The 23,405-nt window shown below is 47.8% G+C and overlaps 1 protein-coding gene across 1 annotated transcript in view; it reads left to right on the forward strand.

Annotated features, from left to right (window-relative positions):
* The window catches only part of GRIK3 (glutamate ionotropic receptor kainate type subunit 3), a 106,517-nt gene that overhangs the window by 43,153 nt on the left and 39,959 nt on the right, over positions 1–23,405 (forward strand). Inside the window, exons 2-5 of the mRNA XM_079325591.1 lie at positions 15,585–15,761; positions 16,532–16,789; positions 18,014–18,195; positions 21,468–21,521. Of these exons, the coding sequence (XP_079181717.1) occupies positions 15,585–15,761; positions 16,532–16,789; positions 18,014–18,195; positions 21,468–21,521 (671 nt within the window). The remainder of the gene's footprint in view (positions 1–15,584; positions 15,762–16,531; positions 16,790–18,013; positions 18,196–21,467; positions 21,522–23,405) is intronic.

A 23,405-nucleotide genomic window follows, 5' to 3' on the forward strand; every position in this document is an offset into this window, starting at 1 on the left:
AACCAACCCACATCCCTCACTATTATTCCAGTCTATTTATACAAAGTGTAGCTCTGTGCAGACTTGAAAGGTCACAGGAAAACCTAGGGAGTGAGTTGGCACCATCAGTTCTAATACTCCTTTGACATTGGGAAGATTCCCTGTACTAAGCCAGGAAAAGGCACAGTTATTACTGTCTGATTCTACTTCAAAAATGAAAATTTGCAGAAAGATCCAGAAGAGAGAAGTCTCCCACCTTCCTCTGGAAAAGTGTTTCCAGTGGGGGCGGGTGAGCAGCAAGAGGAGGAGAAAAGTTCAGGAAGGCATTTGTGTTTATCCCTTTAGCTCCACAGACAAGCCCCATGCTCCTCTGTGACCTTTCACTTGCACTCATCCTGCAGAGCCAGACCTTTGTGTACCTTTGTTTCAGCATTTCAAAGCAGGGATTATTTGAAGAACACCCAAGGAAAAAAAAAGTTTCTAATATTCATGCAATATACCCTGTAAGAATATGTTTCGAAATGTACTTGAGCAGGATGAACAATCCCTGCCTGGATGAGTTCTGGGAGCAAAAGCTAAAAATAAAAATTATTAACAGTAAAATCTGTGAAGGACAAAGCAGCACCTGAGCACACTGATGAGTGTGGCCCTTCCTGCACTCACAGCTGTGACTGCCACCCCTCTGAGCAGAGCCACCAGCCCGTGGGACATGGCTTGGCTTCCCCAGCAGAGCCATGAGTGGCACAGGAGAGCCACAGCATCCTCAGCAGACAAAGCCACATGTGTGACACAGGAGCTGTGGCCCCCAAACCCCTGTGGTGTCAGGATGAGCTGGGAGTGCTGCCACCCATCCAAGGGAATGAGGGTGGGGTCAGTTCTGACCAACTCCATTATTCACCCTTCCAGTGGATGCTATTGACCAGCTGCAGGTGCCAAAGAGACTCACTTGGCTGCCCATGGGATTTGTGTCTGGATTACTCTACTGGAGGAAATAAAGAGTGGTGGGTTTCCTTGGGTGAGGAGAGAAGGGAGAGACAAAACTCAGTCTGAAACCCATTCAGTTGTTTTAGCAGCACATTAATGAATGGAGCTCAGAGCAGGTCTTGTGAGCAAAGGAAGCCCAGTCAGAATAAACAGTTCCACATGCTAATCCAGCCAGGGTTTCCTGTCTCCATCTCCAAGGGGACTGCAGGATCATTGCTGCATTAAGGCTCAGCTGAACAAAGCTGGAGGAACAGAGGTTGAAGCTGTGGGGTTTTGGTTTCATCAATCCTGACATCTCTGAGATAACACATAATTTTCATCTCCATTTGAAAGTATTAATAAAAATTTGTTAGTTCAGCATGAACGCTTTGGGAAGAACCTCCCAAATCCACAAAACTGAACAAAGAGCTTGAATGCACTGAAATACACTCCTGCTTATTGGAGAGAAGCATTTTATTACTGCAGGATGGGAAAGGATCACACCTGGAGCTCCAGCCAGCACTGGCTCCCTCACACTGATGCCTTATGTTTTAGTTTTCGTATTTTTAGATTCTGTATTGCCTTAGTGTATAACTCTGAACTTTGTATAAAGTATTAGCAAGTTCTCACAGTTTATTCAGACAAAATAATCTTTTTCCAGCCTGAGAACCAAGGACACTGCTGCAGCTTCAGGTCCAAAAAGCATAATGGGCATGATGGATGGGACAGCATGCCCTGGAGCTGTAATTGCACAATTAACCCCAACATGGAAATGGACCAAAACTTATAAAAGTGTGAAAACTCGTGACCAGTCATCCATCTTGAGTCCATCTTGGGTGGAACCACAGTCAGGCTCTTCTATTGCCCAAGGTGTATCCTTTAAAGGCTTTTAATGAATCCCCACTTTATTCTTTTAGCATTGCCTCTGTTCCAGGTCAGCCTCTCACAGGCATCAAAACCTGCCAGGAGGGAGAGGATCCACACGGTGCCAAGATCACTGCTGATCTTGGGCTGAGAATCATCCAGCTGGGCCTTCACCCTATTGCCTGCAGGCTCCAAAAGTCACATCCCTTCTCCTTTTGCCTTCTAGCTGGTGTCTGGCTTTTCTTTTTGCTGAAGAAAGCAAAAAAAAAAAAAAAAAAGAAAAAAAAAAGAAAAGCTGGAGGATTCTCTTCCTCCTACAAAGGCGAGCGAAGCGCTGAGCGGGTTGGGTTATCCCAACTCATTGTCTGTGAGATGTGACCTAGGTCAGGCCTTGAAGTGTTTCCATAAACAGTGTTTAAGAAGTGAAATAATTCACACAGCATTTCTTGCAAGTGTTTGCCTGACAGGCACCTGAGCAAAGCCTGTAGTTCCAGGGTGCTGCCTGCTCTGGGTTTGGCAAGGTCACCTCCATGTGTGGGGCACACCTGAGCTGCTGCTCACCTGCTCCCAGGGCAAGGGCAGCAGTGAGGGCTGCAAGGACAGAGCCCAACTTACTCATGGTTTATTTTCAGGTCTTTTCTTCAATGCTGATACATTTCAGCATCCAGGCTCACCACAGGAGCAGGGATACCACCACTGATTCCCAGTGCTGCCTCATACATCCTCATTATTACTGATGCCTTTTTGGGTTTACCTGAAAACAGAGGCCAGACAGAATTCAGAGAGAATAAAATTCAAAGAGAATAAAAGCAGATATATTTAATGAAGGGCCTTCAGGGACATTGAGGGCAGATGAAGCCCCTCCAAGGGCTACACCAAAAATGAACCATGGTCATGAGTTTTTCAGACAGATATAAGTTTGATCCACTTACATATCTATGGTTAATCCTCCAATTACAGGTAATTAAGTAATTTACCCCAGTTTGCTCCCCCTCAACTCACTTTTGTTTGTACTTTTCTGACCTGAGACTGAATATCAGGCCTAGAAGGATTGTTTTGTCTGACCAAAATGTGAAGACAGTAACTAACACTCTATATGGAGTTTAGAGTTACACACTACTGAAGTACAGGATTTGAAAAATATAAAAGCTAAAATCTTAAAGCATCATTACAGCCCCAGGATGTTACTGGTGGATTTTAGCTAAGGGAGTCCCACAAAGGGGGGGAACTGCACACACTCACCCTGGCAGATCAATAGAAGCTGTAGGAGGGCACAGATCAAGGCAAGAGGATGCAATTTGAAAGCCCTGTGCCCCCTGCCCAGCCCCCTTGCTCGGATTTTGCTAGGACTCACATGTTTGCAGCAGCTTAATTCTGGATATTGCAGAGGACAAGTGGCAGTGACCCAACACTTCATCTAATCAGATTCACGTGCAGCAGCCCAGCACAGTCCCACTTACTGCTGGGCCAGAAGATGCTAGAAGCATCTTTTGCAAATAGCCTTTAAATATATTACACGCCTCAAGAAGAAAGTGCTGCAGGAGCCAGTGGCTTGGCACTGCAGCAGGGGGTGTCTGCAGCATCCTCTCCACATTTGCTTTCACATGGACAGCTCCACTTATTAATCTTGGGTTTTGTCACTTAACTCTGAAACTGAAGAAATTACTCAAGTTCTGCAGCAGTTACCTGTAAATTAGAGGAAATTCAGGGATGCTGTCCCTGATTCCAATCCAAGGTCGAGGCAGGGGGCAGTGACCCCATGGAGTTGTTCCCTGTCTGCTCATCCCACACACAGGATGAGGAGGAGGAGGAATTGTTTTGCCCAACTTGCTGTGGTTTCCCCCCAGACAATCTGCTTACTGTACAGCCCTTGTGAGAGGAGGATGCCAGATCATGTTCACTGATTTATAAATAGAGTGGGAAATAGGAACCCTTCACTCCTCAGTTTTCCTGTCAGAAATCTCTCCCTTCAATATGCTTTTTAATTAAAGTCAAATTCAGCTCAACTGCACACTCAGCTCCTTTTGAAGCTCCCACTCAGCAGTGTCCCTTTTTCTCAAGTTTCTTCAAACCATTTTCCCATTGAATTCATGCTACTCCCAGTTCACAGCTCCCAGCTTAAACCATTACAAAGGAAATACTGACACACCTAAAATGTAAGAAAAAGAAATGGCAGAAAAAAAAAACACTATTCCAGAAAAAAAAAGAAAAAAAGAAAGTGTTTTATTTCAATCAGTAGATCCATTAACCCTTCCAGAGACCTGCCTGCTCCCTGGAGCAGTTTGCTCATTGGTGCTAACGAGGCATGAGTTATTGCTCATGTTTATTATAGGTAGATGTATCCCATTAATTAGCTCTGCATGAATCAATGGAAGCCACTGAATACATAATCCTGGATAATTCATAACACTGGAGCAGAGGAAACAGAGTCCTTAGCGTTAAGTGAACAGTGATCATGATGATGAATCTGAGAATTCCACAAAACATCAGGGCTCTGGGGTTGGTGTGAGTAGTGGCAGGGTCAGGTCAGTGCTGAGCTGCCAGTGGCACGGTGACATCCACTGTGACAAGGGACAAAGGGCTGTGTCAATGACTAACACTCAGTTTTAACTGCATTTGGATCTCTTAATAAAGCTTCCCTCTTCCACCTCCTCTAGAATTAGAATGTTTTTCTAATTCCCCCTTTTCTGCTCTACCAACTAATAATTTATCCATTTTAATTTGTGATTCATTGTGTTTAGTCATAATAATGAATATTCAGCTTCATTAGCAGATACTTGGTTCTGTTCCTACTCAGACATTCAGCTCTGCCAGTGTGGCAGCTGGATCACTGGCAGAGGATCCCTCTGGCAATGGGGTCACTGGCAATGGGGTCATTGACAGTGGAATCATTGGCAGTGGATCCCTTTGACAATGGGGTCATTGACAGGGGGATCATTGGCAGTGGATCCCTTTGACAATGGGGTCATTAACAGTGGAATCATTGACAGTGGATCCCTTTGACAATGGGGTCATTGACAGGGGGATCATTGGCAGTGGATCCCTTTAGCAATGGGGTCACTGGCAGTGGGGTCATTGACAGTGAGATCTCTGGCAGTGGATCCTTCTGGCAATGGATCCCTTTGGCAATGGAATTGTTGACAGTGGATTCCCCTAGCAGTGGATCCCTGTGACAGTGGGGTTATTGGCAGCTGGATCATTGGCAGAGGATCCCTCTGGAAGTGGGGTCACTGGGAGTGGATCCCTTTGGCAGTGGGGTCATTGGCAGTGGGGTCATTGGCAGTGGGGTCATTGACAGTGGATCCCTTTGGCAATGGGGTCATTGACAGTGGATCCCTCTGTCAGTGGATCCTTCTGGCAATGGATTCCCCTAGCAGTGGATCCCTGTGGCAGTGGGATCATTGGCAGTAGATCCTTTTGGCAGTGGATCCCTTTGGCAGTGAGATCTCTGCCAGTGGGATCTCTGCCAGTGAATGCCTTTGGCAGTGGGGTCACCAGGAGTGGATCCCTCTGGCACTGGGATCCCTTTGGCAGTGAGATCATTGGCAGTGGGATCTCTGGCAGTGGATCCCTTTGGCAGTGGGTTCTCTGGCAGTGGGATCTCTGGCAGTGGATCCCTTTGGCAGTGGGATCTCTGGCAGTGGATCCCTTTGGCAGTGGGTTCTCTGGCAGTGGACAGGGACCCCTGGGCAGTGTGTCTGGGGGCAGCAGGGCACCTAGAAAAGGGACAGGGACCCCTGGGCTGCAACGTGCTCAGGCCATGGCACCAGCACAGCCCCACCTCATCCACTCCTCCATGGGCAGCTGTTCCTCTGTGAAACTGGGGTTTTTAAAAGCTGGGTTTGGTCATTTAAGGAATGTGGAATTCCTTTGGAGCCCTGCTGCCAGGCAGGTCCAGCACGTCCCTTCACATCCCCTGTTCTGTGTGTGGCTGTTTGTAAACCAGGAGTACAGATGACAGGAAAATAATGAAAGCATTTTTCAGAGCAGATCCTTCTGTCATTTCCTTTTTAGTTTTTTTTCTTTCTTTCATTCCCTGGAATAAAGTGCTGCTTTTAAGCCAGCAAATCTTTCAGCTGTAATTACCCTGGGCATTCAGAATTGAAAATTAAGAAATGGGAGGGGAGGGTTAAAACAAAGTGAGGGAAATTAACCATTCATAAAATATATTGAAGATTGTAGGTTTCAAAAATGTCCTCCCCAGGCAGATTTTCCCACTATAGAAGATTTCAGTCAAGGTAGATTGGGAAGGAATTTGTAAAAAATTGTGAGCTTTTATTCTCACAGGTCCCAGTGTGGGCCCCTGTGCTGGTCCACACCTCCTGTGCCCAGCAAGTGTCACACCTGGGAAAAGTCTGTTTTTTCCCCTCTGCTTAACAACATTAAAATATTCAAATAGGAAGAGGAAAAGGCAAAATCAGTTTCTGGATCTCCCAATTACACCTTTGGCTGCCCCAAGCACCAGCAGCAGGGGCAGGTCAATCCCACAGAGCCTCACACTTCCTCTGCATCCCACACTTCTGGAGTCTGTGGAAATCTATTACAGACCTTTGATCTCTTCCTGCAAAAAGGATTTTCTGAGGAGAGAAGATGGGATTAAGCAGAAACAATTTTCCCAGGGCACTGTGTGGGGATTTTTTTTTTTCCTTCTCTGCTTTCTTTTAAACAGAAGATGCCAACAGCAAAGATCCTCACAAGGCTTTGGGACTGTCAGCTCCTGAATGGAATCCATACCATCAGTCAAATTTAGCAGCTATCAGGAGCAAATACTCAGCATGTGGCACAAAAATCTTGTAAAATGGAACTGTTAAATATTTAGGGCAGATGACAAAACAATATGTCATAATATTTGCAGAACTGCATTTGCCATTCAATGCCTCATCTTAGTCAAGGTCCCAATTTTTGGAAGCATCAATGCAAGAGTGAGAAACAAGTTGGCTGTCAGTGTTTGAACACACAGGAAAACAGGATTTAATGTTGGTTTCTTAAGTCTAATATATGCTACATGCCAGGTGGGTATTAACATTTATTAGCTGCATCTTAGCAATGAATACTGGAGAATAATTTAATTAATATGCAATAATTGGCATTTTAATTTAGCTTGGCAGGTCTATGTGTGGCCAATGGGCTCTCCTAGTGCAGAGCTCTAATATTTGCAAAATCCAGTTTACCTGGGAAGACTTTTTTTTTTCCCCAAAAAAAGTGGGTTTGGTTTCCAACATGCTGTATTCAGTTTACAGAATTTTCAAAAATGAAACAGTTGGACACAGTTTGTACTCGGATAAATGGGAAGAGCAGTCACCTGTTCCCACCTGCTTAGTGGGAGCTCTGCAGGGGAGTGTGTATAGGGGGACACGGGGCCAGCCCTCAGGAGAGAGAAATCCAGAGTATTTTATCTCCTTTGTCAGAAGCCTGGTCAGTCCTGGCACGAGGTGGGATTTATGTTGCAGTGTGGCCTCACTCCCTGCTCTGTACCTAGCCCCCAAACCTCTCCCCAGGGCAATAAAACACCACAGAAAACACAAAAAATACAGAAATACAGAAAATTCACTTCCAGCTGTGCCAGCTCAACCCTGCATTACACATCTGCAATCATTTGAAGCTTTCAAATCCTTTTTGTCCCCATATATTTCAGTGTCACCCGTGCACTCAGCCCCAAGCACTGCCATAAAAGTGACATTTGAGTGTGCCTGATTTATCCTGCCATGGGTGATTCCCAGGACACACCTGCTGGGTTTAGGCTGTTTTGGTGAGGTTTTGGGGAGAAGGGGGCATTGCTCAGAGCAGGAGGGCAGGGATGGGCATGGGGGGACTGGTGGCACAGTCCAGCCCAGCTCCCTGGCAGTGGTGTGGCAGAGAGTGGAATTAACACCATGGGTTAATTCTGGGCAGCTCACACACAAATCTGAACTGGTAAATACTCCCAGATACCTGGTGAGGTGTCCCACAGACAGAACAAGATAAGCACAAAGCTGCCAAATCTCCCTTGTGCAGAGAAATAAGACACTCAGAGCCTGTGGGAGCCTTTCCCAGCCAGTGTTGAGGGCTGTGGTGGGACTGGGTGTCACTGGGACATCAGCCCCTAGGAGAATTCTGCAACTCCACAGTCACTTTGGGAGATTTGCATTTCCTGTGAGCTAAATATTGGGTAAATTAAAAGTTTTGTGGCATTTTCCTTGCCTTTATCTTGATGCTAATCTGTTCCTCTGAGATTACGATACTGCTTTCTTTTTTTTTTTTTTAATTAATTGAGCTTGCTTAGGAAAAAAAAAAAAGCCCATTTTATTTTAATCATGTATTATGCAAATCAGAAATTTAAATATCATTAAGAAATCTGTTGCTAACTTAATTTATTTCTGCTGTAGCAGCACGGAAGGCGTTTGATCTCAGATTAGCGCTTTGATCCGCTCCTGCGGTCGGGGTCGCGCTCCCTAAACGCTCCTCCTCAGATGCCACACGTGCAACACCACAACAGCTTGTTCAAAGCATGGCAGAAATGCTGCCAATTAGGGCAAAGGAGGAGGGTTTGCAATGAGGAGAAGTGGGGGAGTCTCAGTATCAGGATGGATGGTTTTTGGGACAAATTCAAGCATTCTGTATAAGCTGGACTTAAAGTTGCTGTTTATTGTGAGGGTGTGGGTATAGAAAGTCCTGCTAAGGGCTGCCAGCCACAGCCCTGAGAATGGGGGTAAGGGAAAGAGAAGAGCAGGAGAGGAAAAGCAAGAGGAAGAGTAGGAGGAGTAAGAGTAAGAGTAAGAGTAAGAGTAAGAGTAAGAGTAAGAGTAAGAGTAAGAGTAAGAGTAAGAGTAAGAGTAAGAGTGAGATTTCCCATTTACAATACAATAAATCTTCTTCTGTGATGAATATTCTAATTTCCACTAACCAATCTAACACGAGATACAAATTCTATAGCATTTACATACAGCCTATAAGAATCATTACATTACCATAGTGTGTTATACTTTAAAAATTACTCTTTGGACCCTAGCAGGGTCTTCTCTGACCTTTGGAGCTGCTCTCCAGCAGAAGGCATTGTTCTATTAAGGGGGGATTACTTTTAGTTGGACATCCTATTGTCTTCTAGTTATTTATTAACTGAGGTTTGGTATTTTAATTTCGCTTTTGGTTTCTATATTTTCAGAATCTAAGCAATCATATTTGTAAGGTTTTCTTGGTTCATCCTTCCCAACAGAGAAGTTTGTTTCTGGGAGCTGAAGCCTGTTCTGCTGTGTCCTGGCCTGTGGGGATGAGCGGTGCCAGGATGCAACAGGTCATCCCTAGGAGCAGTGACAAACCTTTCCAGACCTTCCCTATCTGCTGTTCATTAAAAACACAACCTGCCATGTTCCATTAATTCCCCATTTAGTGTGAGTAAAGTGCTGATACATACATTTTAGCTCCAGTGGTTTTAATCAGTTAATTTAACCAGAAGCATTAATAATGTATTGCTTTGCCACTTGACTGCTCATCTGTTAAGCAGCTTATACATAGAAGAATGTCACCCCCTGTGACATGAAGTGCCTAATTCAGAGCAAATGAAATAGGATTTTGCATATTGAATACCAAAATTAGAAAAGAAGGAGACACCGTCTCCTGGGAATGGATCAACCTGCTGTGATGGGATTTCTGTCCTGGCAGGTGGGAAATCCCTCCTTGTGGGACACACTCACACTTGGAGTATCTGATTTTCTGCTTGAATTCATTCTCTTGGCATTACTCAGCAAGTACCTGGCTCTGCCTCCTGCTGCACCATGTGGTGGAATCCGAGTCATGGGAATGTGTCTCTGCCCATCAGCTCCTCCACCAGCCACTGTGGGGTCCCAGGGACACCCCCAGAGTGACCAGGGGGGTGACAGTGGGACTGTTCCCACTCAGGTTTGGCACGGTGATGCAGGGTCACAGCAGCTGGAATAGAAATATTCCTGGTCTCATTTGAGGGTTTTTTGGGACAGCAAACTCCTGGACAACACTTGGGGGATCTTCCATCCCACTGTGCCTCTGTCCTCTGAGCTCACAGGGGATTCGAGCTCCATTCAACATCCTAAGGATGCTGGGCAGCAAATCCAGTCAGGTGTGCTGGGGAATTCAGGAACACCCAAACCCAAGCCCAGAGGGGCTGTGCTCAGCCCCTGCTTGGCACCATTTCTCTGTAGGGTATTGTGGACACAGGAAAAGCTCCTGGATGGGCAGGTATGTCATGGGCTGCACCACCCCCATGCAACTGGGCAAAAGCAGGTGGAAATGCCTCAGACCTGAGAGCCAGGGAAGCTGCCAGGGTGGGAGCAGCTCAGGGACAGGCTGGTGCCTTTTTAATTTATGCAAAAGAGGCACACAGTGAGCACAGGCAGTGTGTGAGCACAATCCAGACACAGCAGTGCTGAGGTCAATCCTCTCCCCACATTTCAGGCAGATCCTGCTCTGGGTTTTCAGCAATCAGCACCCAGAGTGAGGAGCTCCCGTGGGCAGGGCCAGCTCAGCCCCCAGCCCTGCACAGGGGCTCTGCTGTGTGATGAAGCCTGAAATTGCTTTGGATCCGTGGCTGTGCTGCATCACATTAGGCAGCAGCACGCTGAAGTGACAGGGCCAGTGCATGATCAGCAGCACTTGAAGGGGGTCAGGGACAGGGACTCACATCCTGCTGCTCTGTCAAACCCCAGAACCCACTGACAGACCACGGGAATTATTTCCAGCTCCTTCCCAGAAGGTTTGTTTCAATCAGTTTGCAAGTTGTGCTGGCTGGGCACATCCAGGATGCTGCCAGCTGAAACACAGGGTTGGATGGGGCTGGGGCAGGGGGATCCCCTGCACCTCTCTGGCAGCCAGGGCTCCCCAGGAGTAACAAGGGCTGGTGGGAACCCCTGGCACTGCTTTCCTCACTCATCAGTTCATAGGGTGGGGTTGTTTCTGTTTGGGGATCAGCTGGCATCACCACCAGACCTGGGGTTCTGCTCCATGCCAGGCTGAGCACAGGACCAGCTCCTTGGAGCACACTCGTGGAGGATTTCACAGCAACAGCTTCTCAGGGGAAGGTGCAAGGAGGGATTTCTTGTGAATAAATCTGTCATTGCTTTCCCTTTTTGTTTTGATGATATTTATTGCCTTCTGGATTTCCCTGCTCTCTCTGCATCCTTGTTATAGCACCTGAGACTGCCACAGTCCCCCAGGATGGGCAGGCTCTGGGAGCTGAAGCCCATTCCCAGCCACAACCTCGTGCTCCAGGGAATTTTATTTCACTTCCCAGCAGTGTTATTTCATTTCTCTATATAATGCTGCACTATAAACAGCAACTCTCAGAGGACCTGGGCCATGACAGTGAGATTTTCCCCACTGGACTTGTCAGCCAAGCAGCAGTGTCAGGTTCTCCAAGCCTTTCCAGGGAGGCAGCTCTGTGAGGAAGACTCTCCATTCTCTGCCTCAGGGACTTGTGGAGCAGCATCTGCAAGAAAAGGCATTAAATCCTATGTACCTGTCCTCATCAGCCCATTTGCTAATACTGTCCCCAAAACAGTGATTTGTCCTCAGAAGAGGGCAAATCCCATACCTCAGCAAAAACATTTTATAACCTCAGAGAACAAAAACCCTCAAGAACCACAGCTGTGGGCAGGGAAGGGCTGTGAGAGGGAACAGGAGCTGCTGTGTCCCTGAGGAGCTCTGCTGGCTCCATCCTCAGTAAGAGCTGTCTCAAACCAGGTATTTCTTCCCGGATGTCACATGGAAAGAGGCTGTCAGAGCTGTCTGAATGTGTGAACAACACTGTCAGCGGGGGAGAGAAGAGTGTTATCAGAAATAGTTGTTCTTCAAAGCTAAATAACTCCGTGATTTATAAGGAGTAGAGATAAGAGATCACACCACACGCTGAGGGCTGCTGGAATTTTCTTTCTGAGAATGAAGCTGTTTGTTTTGGTAAAAAAGCAAAAGAGGGGGAAAAAGAAAACCTAAAATACTTTGACTTTCTTGACTTAGCTCTTGACAAAGCTAAAAATACCTGCACTGGCACTGAGCCCATGCAGCCATGTCCCAGGATCACTGGAGTAGTGGAGGAAGGTTCCCAGCCCATTGTCCAAGTGTTTTTCAGCTCCATCCTGGGGCCACTCCCAAGCTCTTCCAGCACCATGCCAGGGGACAGAAGAATTCAGTGCAGAGAGACTTGGCCATGTTCTGATTGCCATCACAGAGGTTTTAGGTGTTTTGTGATCCAGGTTTTACCCTGAAGAGAAGCCTAAGTTCTGCTACTCCAAGTGAAGCCCTCTGTGGTTTTCAGCCAAACTTCCCCCTGTGCCAGGCCAGGCTCCTTCTGCCTGCCCAGCCCCACTATTCCTCTTCTGGTCTAGGCATTTGCTCTGGAATCTCATTTCAGATTTTGAAAACTCACCTTAGCAGCAGTGTCGAGGTCATAAAATAAAACAACATAAACCAGTCAGACATGAGGTTGATTGTAATTAGTGTGTTTTCCCATGTGCTGGCTGACATTCTCCAGAGAGCAATTAGTCTGCTTTAAGAGTAAAAGACAACTGAATAATTATTTAACCTGCCTGGGATTGATTTTAAAATCCAAGAAGTCAGATACAATAATGGATGACTTCATCAAAAATTATGTAAAATAAGTAATAAAGGTTGAAAGCCTTCATCAACAGCTCGTGTGAGGCATCTTCTACAAGGCTGACTCCCAGCCTTGGGCACCAAATCCCCCCCAAACATGGCATAAAAAAGAAGGTTCTCAGGGGGAAATATCTATGCAAACAAAGTCAACCTGAAGTGTTAATTTCAGCGTGTGTTGAACAGCACATGGTGCTGCAGTGGGGAGCCCCTGGGCTCTATTGACTGGTTAAGGAGCAGCACACATAAATCAGGCAGCAAATCCTCTCCCAGACCTCAGGAGGATGTCACAAAGCAGGACAGACCTGGTCACAGCCATCTTTTATCTCCCTGCCAAGCCACAGGAGGGGAAGGAAGAAGGAATGAGAAGCTGAGACCTGCCCAGACAGAAAAACACCCCAGAGTGGTCACAAAACATTGGAACTGCTATCCAAAATATGGCAGAGGTTTAGAGAGGGACAGCAACACTGAAGAAGCTTCAGTTGTACTCCACTGGGTGGGATTTTTTGATATGTTGTGTATAAAAGTGGAGACTGCTTGGTTGTGAGCTTTTCACACCCATTGACTCTCGTTTGTGAGAGTGAAGCCAGAGGAGATTTCTGCCCAAGGCCTGTGTGGGATCACTTGGATGGAGCTGCCTACAGTTGCCCAGCCCTGTTCCTCCATCTCTCCTGCTGAGGCTTGCAGGGGACCCCTGGGTCCCCCAGCCCAGCCATCAGCCAGCTGATGTCACATCCCTTGTGCTCTCAGTGCCACGAGCTGAGCGTCTCCATTTTGCTCAAATGGAAGAACTTCAACAATTATTTTCATAATTAGCTGGCTTTGCAAATTAATGCCAGTTATGCTGTGTAATCATGATGAAGATTATGCATTAATCAGCTGTTTCAAGCCAGTTATTAGGCTCTTTAAATAATGATGGGAATGAACATCTCTGAAGGAGTGGCTCCCAGCCAAGAGGGATGTGAGGATCCAAGGGGATGTGCCATGAATCCTGCACAGATCTGGCATCAGGTGCTCCCAGTCTCCCCAGTTTCTGAGCAAAGACCAGGCTGGGGCATGCAGTGACTCCTGAGCAACTGTAGCAGATTCCCAATGTCCCAGAGTATTCCTGGTGTGTTTTCCAATGGGAAACACCTCCCTGCTGCCTGTCAGCTCTCTCATTTTTCCTGTCCAAAAGGCTATTATATCCAGCTGGATGTCTGGAATGAGAATTTACTTAGGATCAAACATTAATAATCCACATATCCAGCCCTTCTATATTCTGTTACAGTAGGACATGCTCCAAGGCAACCCTGAAAGTGCTGGACATGGAGAAAGCTGAATGCCAGCTAGTGGGCAACCAACATAACATTAACCAGCTATCACTTCAGGACCATGCTAGAAAGCAAAAAATCCCTGGCTAAATAGTCTGGACAGTGAAGCTTTGAACAGGAGGGTGGAGAGAATCTCACACTCATTTTAGTTTTGTTTATTCTGTCTGATTTAATATTATAGATGAACTTTCTTCTACCCTAAGAAACTTGCACTGAGCTGCCAGCATCTGCAAACTTTGATGTGGATGAATACTTTTCTTTGCATCCATCCAAACCCAAATGTTTTGTCATAATCCAGTGAGAATGAGGCATGTGGACAGTTCTGCCACACTCCTGCCTACGCTGCTCAGCATCCTGGAATGAAAACCTGCCCATGAGTGACTGGCTGGAAATCACGTGGGACTGAAACCACGCTCCAGAATGAGCATCCAGCCTCTCCCTTCCTTTATTCTTCTGCCTATTACCAAAATTAGCAATGAGTTCAATGTTTTCTTCTAGCAGAGACGTGCAGGGAACAGCTCAAACTTTTTTCTTGTCTGTGAATGTAAATTAATTCCCACACTCACTTCACAACTGGGGACACGGATGCACAAAGATTGCAGAGGAAGAGGATGAAAGGGACTTGTCACCATCAAGGGGAGCAGAAAGTCAGAGACCTTTTGTAAATCCTTCTTTCCTTGCTGAGAACAACACCTCCAACCATCCAAGCATGGCTCTGGTCACATTCCTAGGAGGACACCCAGAGCACGGCCATCAGCCAAGCTGTCAGCCTGGCTCTGGCCAAACTGGAACTCCTGGTTAACACCAAACTGCCACAAAACTATAGAAAATGTGCTCTGGCTGCTGGAGAAGGATTCATGGCATTGCCTGAAAGCCAGGAGGGCTGAGCAGACATCTGTTGTCTACAACAAAATATTTGAGGACTATCTTAAATTGAAGAGGAAGATTTTCCTTCTGCTAATGAAGCCTGAGACCATCTGTTACCAATTGTACTTGCTTATTTCGCTCATCCATTAATTATTTTGGTTTTCTTTTGAATAAGATAGAGCAAGGTTTGTGTCTTTCTGTGGGGGATACAGGGTGGCTCCTGCATCTCAGAGACAAGGACACATGATTACATAACCCATGCCTGCTCCAAGTCACTCCAATTAGAGTGGCTGTCAGTGGGAACTGAGGACAAGACTCACAGACACGGAGCCAAGAAACCCAGGGATGCTGTGACATGAGCTTGTTGCCCTTGGGGAGGTGTAATGGCATTAACAACATTTGTACACAGGAAAGCTTCATCTGAGATGTGCACTACTGAGCAGAGGAGCTGTAGGGTAGGCAAATCCCGAAGTCTCTGCTGGTCTGAATTAAAAACTTGGAGAACTAAACATGAGGAACAATAAAAAAGGAGAGGGGTACTGAAAATGGCACTGAAAATAACCAGCAGCAGCTCTGCCCTGCCTGTCTCTTGTGTGAGGACCTCTTGTGATGAGGCAGGAGGATTTCAGGAGGAGGGCAGTGCCAGTTTTGTGCCCAGTAACTCCTCATGGCACAGACCTGGAGCCTCCCTGCAGATGGGCAATAAGCCTGTCCACCTCCCATGGTCTGCTCCTAAAGTTTTATGGGAAGCCACTTATCTGGCTCGTAAAAATATTCCAAAACTTTAAACCACCTCTTATTTCCCCACAAAGCTGCCACCCTGAGTATTCCCATAGACCAGGATATAAGAAAAACCCAATCCTTCTTGTCTTCATTTCAGTACAGGGTGGGTCCTCGAGCAATCCCTGCTCCACCTGCAAACCTTCCAAGAGTCTTCTCACCCTTGCTGCATGAGTTTGTGAAACAAACTATGGCTCAAAGGTGGGATTTTCTGTGTTGCAGGAGGAATTTTTGAGTATGCAGATGGCCCCAACACGCAGGTGATGAGTGCTGAGGAACAAGCCTTCCGATTCTCCGCCAACATCATTAACAGGAACAGAACTCTGCTGCCCAACACAACCCTCACCTATGACATCCAGAGGATACACTTCCACGACAGCTTTGAAGCAACTAAGAAAGGTAAGAGCAGAGCAAACTTCTGAGCAGCTTTGTGGACATTTATTCAGCGTGAGAAAGGTCTGGTTTCAAGAACCAGCAGCTTGTTCTGTCCTGCTCTCACCAGTGATCTGGATGAGAACTCCTGCTGGAGCTCACCTTCCTGAGGCATTTTAATACAAGGGGAACAAGTACCTTTTTTTCCCTCTGAAAACCTCACAGAACTCCTTTCAGCGTTTGCTCTAATCCTGAGTAAAGGTCTGGAGGCCATGCCTGTGTTTGTGTCGCTGCATCCCTGGCAGTGCTCACATCCATCACATGGATGTTCTGTTCCCTTAATAACAGTCACTTTTGATTACTGGATAACAGCAGCACACTTGAATTGCTGAAGGGGAGGGACTGCTCAACAAAGGCTGTGAGCTGCTGACCTGTGGGCTCGTGGAGTTTGATTCTGGTTGGGGACAAAGGAAACCTGCTGACTGAGCTGGCAGCTTTGGAGGGACATCACCAGGAGGGAGCTAAGTGCTCCCAGCCAGCCAGGTGACCCCCCTGTCCCTTTTTAGATGGTTTTGTGGTGGAGGCTCCTTCAGAGGAGCATGGAACTCCTCTGTGCCTCTACCACCAGTCCAGACCTACCTGGCATAGCTCATCCTCTCTCTCTGTGCTTCACCACTGCTGTAATCACCCAATATCAGTGCTGGGTCAGTGCCCAGGTGTGTCTGGGCTGTGCTCAGGGCTGCCCCATGCTTACCCCCCCCCCAGGCTTTGCTGACATCCCTCACTTCCCCCTCCAGCCTGTGACCAGCTCGCCCTGGGGGTGGTTGCAATATTTGGACCTTCCCAAGGCTCCTGTACCAACGCTGTGCAGTCCATCTGCAATGCCCTGGAGGTGCCCCACATACAGCTCCGATGGAAGCATCACCCCTTGGACAACAAGGACACTTTCTATGTCAACCTGTATCCTGACTATGCTTCCCTGAGCCACGCCATCCTGGACCTAGTGCAGTACCTGAAGTGGAGGTCAGCCACAGTGGTGTACGACGACAGCACAGGTGGGTAAAGGAGCTCAGAGGAGGAATCCTGGAGATTTTCTGTCCTGGGGGAACTTTTCCAATGAACCCTCTCAAGATGATGCCCTGTGCAGTGCAGGGTTCCCAGGAGTTCTGGACAGTGCTGTGGGCATCTTTGGGAGGTTTTGAAGCATTTTATTCACAAAGCTCTGTAAGTGGGGCAGTGAGCTGGCAAAGGGTCGTGGTGGGGTTCATTGACATGGGGTGACCATCTCAGCCTGGCTCTTCTGGCACTTTGCAACAGAAAAGCTCCTGTCCACAGCTGCCATGGAGGGAGCAGCTCCCAGCTAAAACCAAAAGCAGTTCTGGAAAGTTTTTTGTTTTCTGGATAATTCTGTAACACAGAGCTGGCAAAGTTCTTTGCGTAAGGAAAGCTGTTGATGGTTAAACAAAGCAAAGCACTGCACAGCTCTAGATATAGACCCCCCCCCAAAAAAAACAAAAGCCACATTGGATAGCCTGTCCAACCTAATTTCACTAAACAAAATGGTTTCTTTAGGGGAGGGCTGATGAGAACACAGTTTGACATTCCTGTTTTGCAAATGTGGGTCACAGTATGTTCCCTTCGTGGCATATTCTAATGTGTTCCTTCTATGCAAAGGGACACGCTTCTCTCTTCCCCCTTGCAATAGTCATCTGCTGAAATTCTCCTTGCAACACCAGATCCCAATAATTCCTGCTCAGCTGCATCCACCATGGCTCTGTGCCTTGTGCAGGAAACAGAGATGAATTCTGAGGGTAGCAGGAAGTTACGAGTTGTGATTAAGTGTTACGATCTCCACGACTCATAAATCCAAGCATATATTCATTTTTGCCTTTTGCTGCTGTGCATGGTAAATATGCAGATTTTAATTTGTTGTGCAGCTGATTATCACACCCTGTCCTTTTTCAAGGGCACATCTGCTTAAGAAAATTTTTTTGTGATCCCAGAGGTGTCTGAGGTTAGGACCAACCTGCTGTTCTCCCTTTCCCACCCAGTGCAGGGTGGATGCTCTACTGGATGCAGTGGTGGCAGGAACCACCAGGAAAAGCCATTTTGCCCTAAAAGAGCTCTTCTTGAGGGTTGATGGTGTTTGTGTGCCACCTTTGTTCTGGTCCCCATTAGCAATGGCCGTTTAGGGAGGGATGGAAGAAGAAGAAGGGGAGCCCTGAGGTGGGGAAAGCAGAGCTGTAACCTGCAGATTTGTGTCTGTGTGACACCCAAAGGCCTCATCAGGCTGCAGGAGCTCATCATGGCCCCGTCCCGCTACAACATCCGCCTGAAGATCCGCCAGCTCCCGCTGGACACGGACGACGCGCGGCCGCTGCTCAAGGAGATGAAGAGGGGCAGGGAGTTCCGCATCATCTTCGACTGCAGCCACCTGATGGCAGCTCAGATCCTCAAGCAGGTGAGCAGCAAGGCAAAAAGTGCCTGCTGAGGAGCCCGTGGCTGTGGGGTGGCCCTAATGAAAAGTGAGCCCGCCTTGGGGTGCAGCGTCCCCTTGGGAGACAATACACAGCCATCCTAAAAGCTACAGCCTGTCCATCCTTCAAAGAACACTGCTGGATTCCTGGAGACTGCAGCATTTTGGCTGAAAAACTGGCAGTAACAAACTGTGGCTGTGGGTGAGAATGAACAAATGTTACAGGAGGGGAAGGGGCTGTGCCAAATGCAATGCCCAGGCTGGTGCTGGGCTGTTCTGTGGCTCTCCCTGCAGCTGCACAGCCCCAGCCTTCCTCCCTCTTCCCCCTTCCTCCTCCATCCCAGCCAGGAGGGATGGCATCCTCTGTCCCTTCCCCAGCACTGTCTGCAATTCTTGGACTTTAAGCCAGATGTCAGTGATTTTCCATTCATTTGGGCTCCCTCCTTCCTTCCTCCACACGTTCCTCCTTGCTGCTCACCCCAGCTCCTCCTCATTCCCGAGTGCTTTTGGGTTTCAGGGTCAATATGAGACAAAGGCCCTCACAGAGATGCTAAAAACCAGCCCTGAAAGTGCTGCTCCTATCAGCCCAGCACAACACCACCACCCAGATTAAATAAATCCCCAAAGGGATGAGAAGAGTGAGCACAAGGCACGAGACTTCTCGATGCAAAATGAAGGGAAGTGCTCAGGCAACTTGGAAAGCCTGGGAGGGATTATTATGGAAAGCAATAGAAGGGGTTTATTGTCTCCTGCCAGTTATTTTCCCGTGCTGGTTGTGTTTGGTGCTGCTCACTTATTATGCAGTTTATTATAGTTTATTGTGCCATCTGCTCAGCTCATCACTGCCGGTGCAGAGTGAGGAAGATGGAGGAGAGGGGGGACCAGGGGAGACAAGTCTCTCTAAGTCCTTCTGGCTGGGTTTCTCTGTGTGTGTGTTGGGCTTTTGTCAGGACCTGGAGCCATGGATTTCAGCTTAGCAATACAAAATAATCTTTACTCAGGGAAGTACTGGAGTATTTTCAGAGTCTGGGAAGTTGCACAAACTCAAACCAGAGCCTGTGTGGTCTCTGCATGCCTGGCCACTCTGGTTTGTAACATCAGGCAGGTTTGGAGCAGTGTACCACGACCTGCAGGTCACCCACATCTGCTGAAGATTAGGAGGTTTAGGAACCTCATATTTTCCTCACTTTTCTACCTGTAGCAAGAAATGCATGTCTAGAGGTGCCACCTACATTTGTGAAATAGCTCTTTTCCACTGAAAGTATGAGCTAGGCAAAGCCATCTCCTGAAGGAGGGGAATCTGCTCCCCAGAGACTCAAGGTTCCACAGCACAGCACTGATCATCTGGGCAGTTTTTTTAAACTGGAGTAGTAAAAATCCCCATGGATTAGTAATCCATGAGCAACACCACATAAACCAGCACTACTGTACAGATGAGACTGTCACCTACTACTCCAGCCTGTCTCCCCTGAGTGACCAGACATTATTTTGTCCTCTTGGAAAACAAATAATTGTAGAAACCTATCAGAGAGTGAGCCCTGTTTGTGAGGCTTTCCCAGGTTCTCTGGCCTTCCTCAGTTTTGGTCCCTTGTTATCACCCCAGGTCTGTGCCCTGCTCTGTCCCAAGCAGCTCTGCAGGGCACAGCTGTGCCTGCCAGCTCTGACTGAACTCCTGCTCTCATTGTGGCCACTGCCTGTGGCTTATCCACCAGGATGATCATTTATTCATTTCCCCACAAACCCAGATGCATCCTGCCCCAGGCTGCCAGTGCTGGGAAGCTGAATCTTCCTTCTGACAGCGAGTCTGGGCTCCTCAGCTATAGCCAGAATGATCCAGCTGTAGAACATGAACTGCATCTCATTATTGGCTCCAGATTGGCTCCCCATCACAAACTGATGCTTCCCGTACTGAGGTGCCATTCCCTGCTCCAGCTTTTTGAAACAGAGTGTGCAGGAGGGAGAGAGCTGCACTGCAGCCCCTGGATCCACTGGCCAGGGACTGGAGGACAGTGAATGGCCACAGGGAAAACCCCCAGGCTTCCTAAAAGATACTTCCAGAGCAGGAAACCTGAGGTGAAATCACACTCTAGAGTCACAACATCTAGGCTTGCAATCCAGATCTTTTCCTTTCCCCTTGTTTTTTTGACATCTCACTTCTTTTCAGATTGTCACTTCCTTCCTCGGAGGAAAATTCCGCCCTAGTAATTTTAGCAGAAACCAAGGGAAGCAAACATTTCCTGGGGGGACTTGAAGTCACTTTCCCATCAGTGGGGATTTTAAAGTGCTCTTGCATGTGTTTTCTCCAGTAAACACACTCACATAGCCAGCATCCCAGCCAAACCCACAGGAATCCTCCTGCCACCAGCCACCAGCTTCAAGGTGACCTTTCTCATGGAGTGAAATGTGCTCCCCCCACATTATCAAGGGTCTGGATGTGGTCATCCAGCCCCTTCAGCCCATGGATGTCCTCTGAAAGAGCTTCCAGGACAGCCTGTTCTCTCCAGTGCTCAGTTATGCAAATCCCAGCAATCTGCAGGAGCATCCTCCGTGTAGGGGCTGGCAGGGAATCTCAATCTTTGCTGGCCAAGGGCTCTCAGGACCATGATCTCCACAAATTGAAGGACAGGGGATGTTCCCACTCCCCATCCTTGTGCCTGCACCCTCACTGTCCCCCTTCCAAACCAGACCCTGAGTTAGGATTGTGCTCAGCAGGGAGGGACAGAGGCAGGAGCTCCATGTGCTCTCTGCACAGATGGGACTGAAGGTGGGGATGCAGAGCTCCAGAATCACACGTGTCAGAAATCCAAACCCTTCCAGCTGGCTCATTAGCCACTGCAGGGATGTGGCACTGTAAGAACAGGTTATTTATGGCCACTCTGCACAGGTTTATGTGGGGTTGCTCAGTGTTTGGTGTTGGAGAAGGGCTGTGGCCCTGCACCATGAGTGAAGTGCCACAGTGCCCTGGCACACCCAGGACACCCAGAAATGCCACCAGCCCTCAGGAGAGCTGGACACTGAGGCTTTGCCATGATTTCAGAATGGTTTGAGGAGCACAGCTCTGCTCAGTTCAGCACCTGAGCATGTGCCTCTTGCTGGCTGAGCATGGCTGAGCTGCTCCATGACCTCAATCCTGAGTCCAGCCCTGGTGTTTCCAATTTTCCTGCCACATTTCCCTACAAGCTCTGTGTTTTATGTTGCATAACTGTTGTTATATTCTTGTTTCCCTTTACTAACCCCTTTTCCTTACTCTCCTTAAGGCTATGGCAATGGGGATGATGACAGAATATTACCACTTCATCTTCACCACTCTGGTAAAGTATCTGGCTTTGCACACCCCTTGTACACTCCCTGATGGGGGGGTGGGATGTGAGGGGGCAGCTGGAGCAGGGGGGTGGGATGGGGGTCTGACCCTGGCCTGCACTGCAGTGGGGTGGGAAACAAGGAATTGGGAGATCTGGGAGCCCAGGAGGAGAGGGCAGGGCTGGACTCAGCTGCAGGTCAGGGTCAGAGCCCTGGCTCTGCCTCCTCTGCTCTGCAGCACTGCCCAGGTGCTTTGCCTGAAGATGTCACTTCTTCCTTCCCCCACCCTTAGGTCACTCCTTTGGAGTGCTCAGCTCTGGGCTCTGGTTTTATTTTCCCTCCCAGTCATTTTGATGTCGGTGTGGCTGCCACTCACTGAGCACAGGGAGAGTCAAGGCTGCAGCCACCACCCAGGGTTTGCTGTGACCCTGATGCAGCAAGAGCTGGGGATGAGCACCCAGGAGCTCTCTGGAGCCAGGAGCAGCCCTGCTGTCCAAGCTTCAGCCCTGGTTTATCTTGTAGGAGGAGAGCTCAGCCTGACATTAACTCCCCTCTGTTAAACACGGGCCAGTTCCTCTCTGACTCTGGGAGGCTTTTGGCTTTCCTGGCAGGGTCACTTTTTTCTCCATTTAAGATGCTATTGTCTAGTCTACTGTTAAATTTTGTGTGATTTTGAAAACCCAATTTATCTTTTTGCCTTTAGGAAAGAAACACACTAAACTAACCCTTAAAAACTACAAAATTTATTTTTCAAATGCAAATGACATTTTAATTACCCCTGCTGCCATTATCTATTCCAGGCAGCTTTAAGCATTTCCCAGATAACCTCCTATTAATCAGCCCCAGCTGAGCCTGGAGTACATTTCATGTGTAGGTACAGCCTGGAGGTGGGAAAAGAGGAATTATAATAAATTAATAGATAAGCAATCACAATTAATGCCACTTTCCTGAAATAACAGTTATATCATGGGAAAGATATTTTAATCTGTCATTCCTTAAGGCAATGTTTTCCTAGCTTGCAATGCCTGTGCTTCAGCTTCCCCAGTACGAGACCCATGGGGTGCTAATGAATTAGTCTATTATGTTATACTGAATGTTTCTAAAAGGTCCCCAGTCAATACTGAGCACAGTGTATCAACACTTGGCATGAAATGCTTCAACATTTTGCTAGGCAGCACGACTACAGTTCACCGACTCCAGCATGAAGAGCCCCATCAGCCTTTTCCATCACAGGAGGAGGAGGAGGGTCTCTGATGAGTGCTGGTCTCTGTCACACACAGATTTTACACCCAAAGCCCCTGCAGGGAGAGCTCAGAGCTCCACTCTTGTGGGGGTGTCTCAGCACTCTGTAAAATGGGGCACCCCAGGGCAGAACTGTGGGGACTCCTCACCCATGGGCAGCAGAAAACAGGGATTCCCTTCCTGGACCACCTTTCCAGCCTCCCACTGAGGATGTGGGATGCACTGAGATCACTGCTCAGCATTGCTGCCACCAGCAGGGAGCCCAGGCTGGCTGAACTGGGGAAGGGGGAGAGCATCACAGGAACACAATTTAGGGTGGAGGGGAGAATTAATCTGCAGCACAAAAAATAATGAGTGAAAGGGGATGTAGATGAGGTGGAAAATAGAACCAGATGTTTCAATTTGTGGCTGTGCAGGAGCAGAAAATCCAGAAGAAACTGATCTGATGATTCCTATCCACACCTCCCCACGTCCTGACACTCAGCTGGTATTCTGAATTATCCTCTGATTCCTGGAGGTGATAAATCAGGCTTCAGCTGAGATTTAAACTGCAGCCAAGGAGGGGGCCTGATGGGAGGTTGGTTTCTATAGGAACTTGGTTAAAGGAAAGGTCAGTGGGGAGCAGCAGGGCAGGGACAGCACCCAAAATACCA

The sequence above is a fragment of the Erithacus rubecula genome, assembly GCF_903797595.1.
Source record: "Erithacus rubecula genome assembly, chromosome: 23".
Taxonomy (NCBI): Eukaryota; Metazoa; Chordata; class Aves; order Passeriformes; family Muscicapidae; genus Erithacus; species Erithacus rubecula.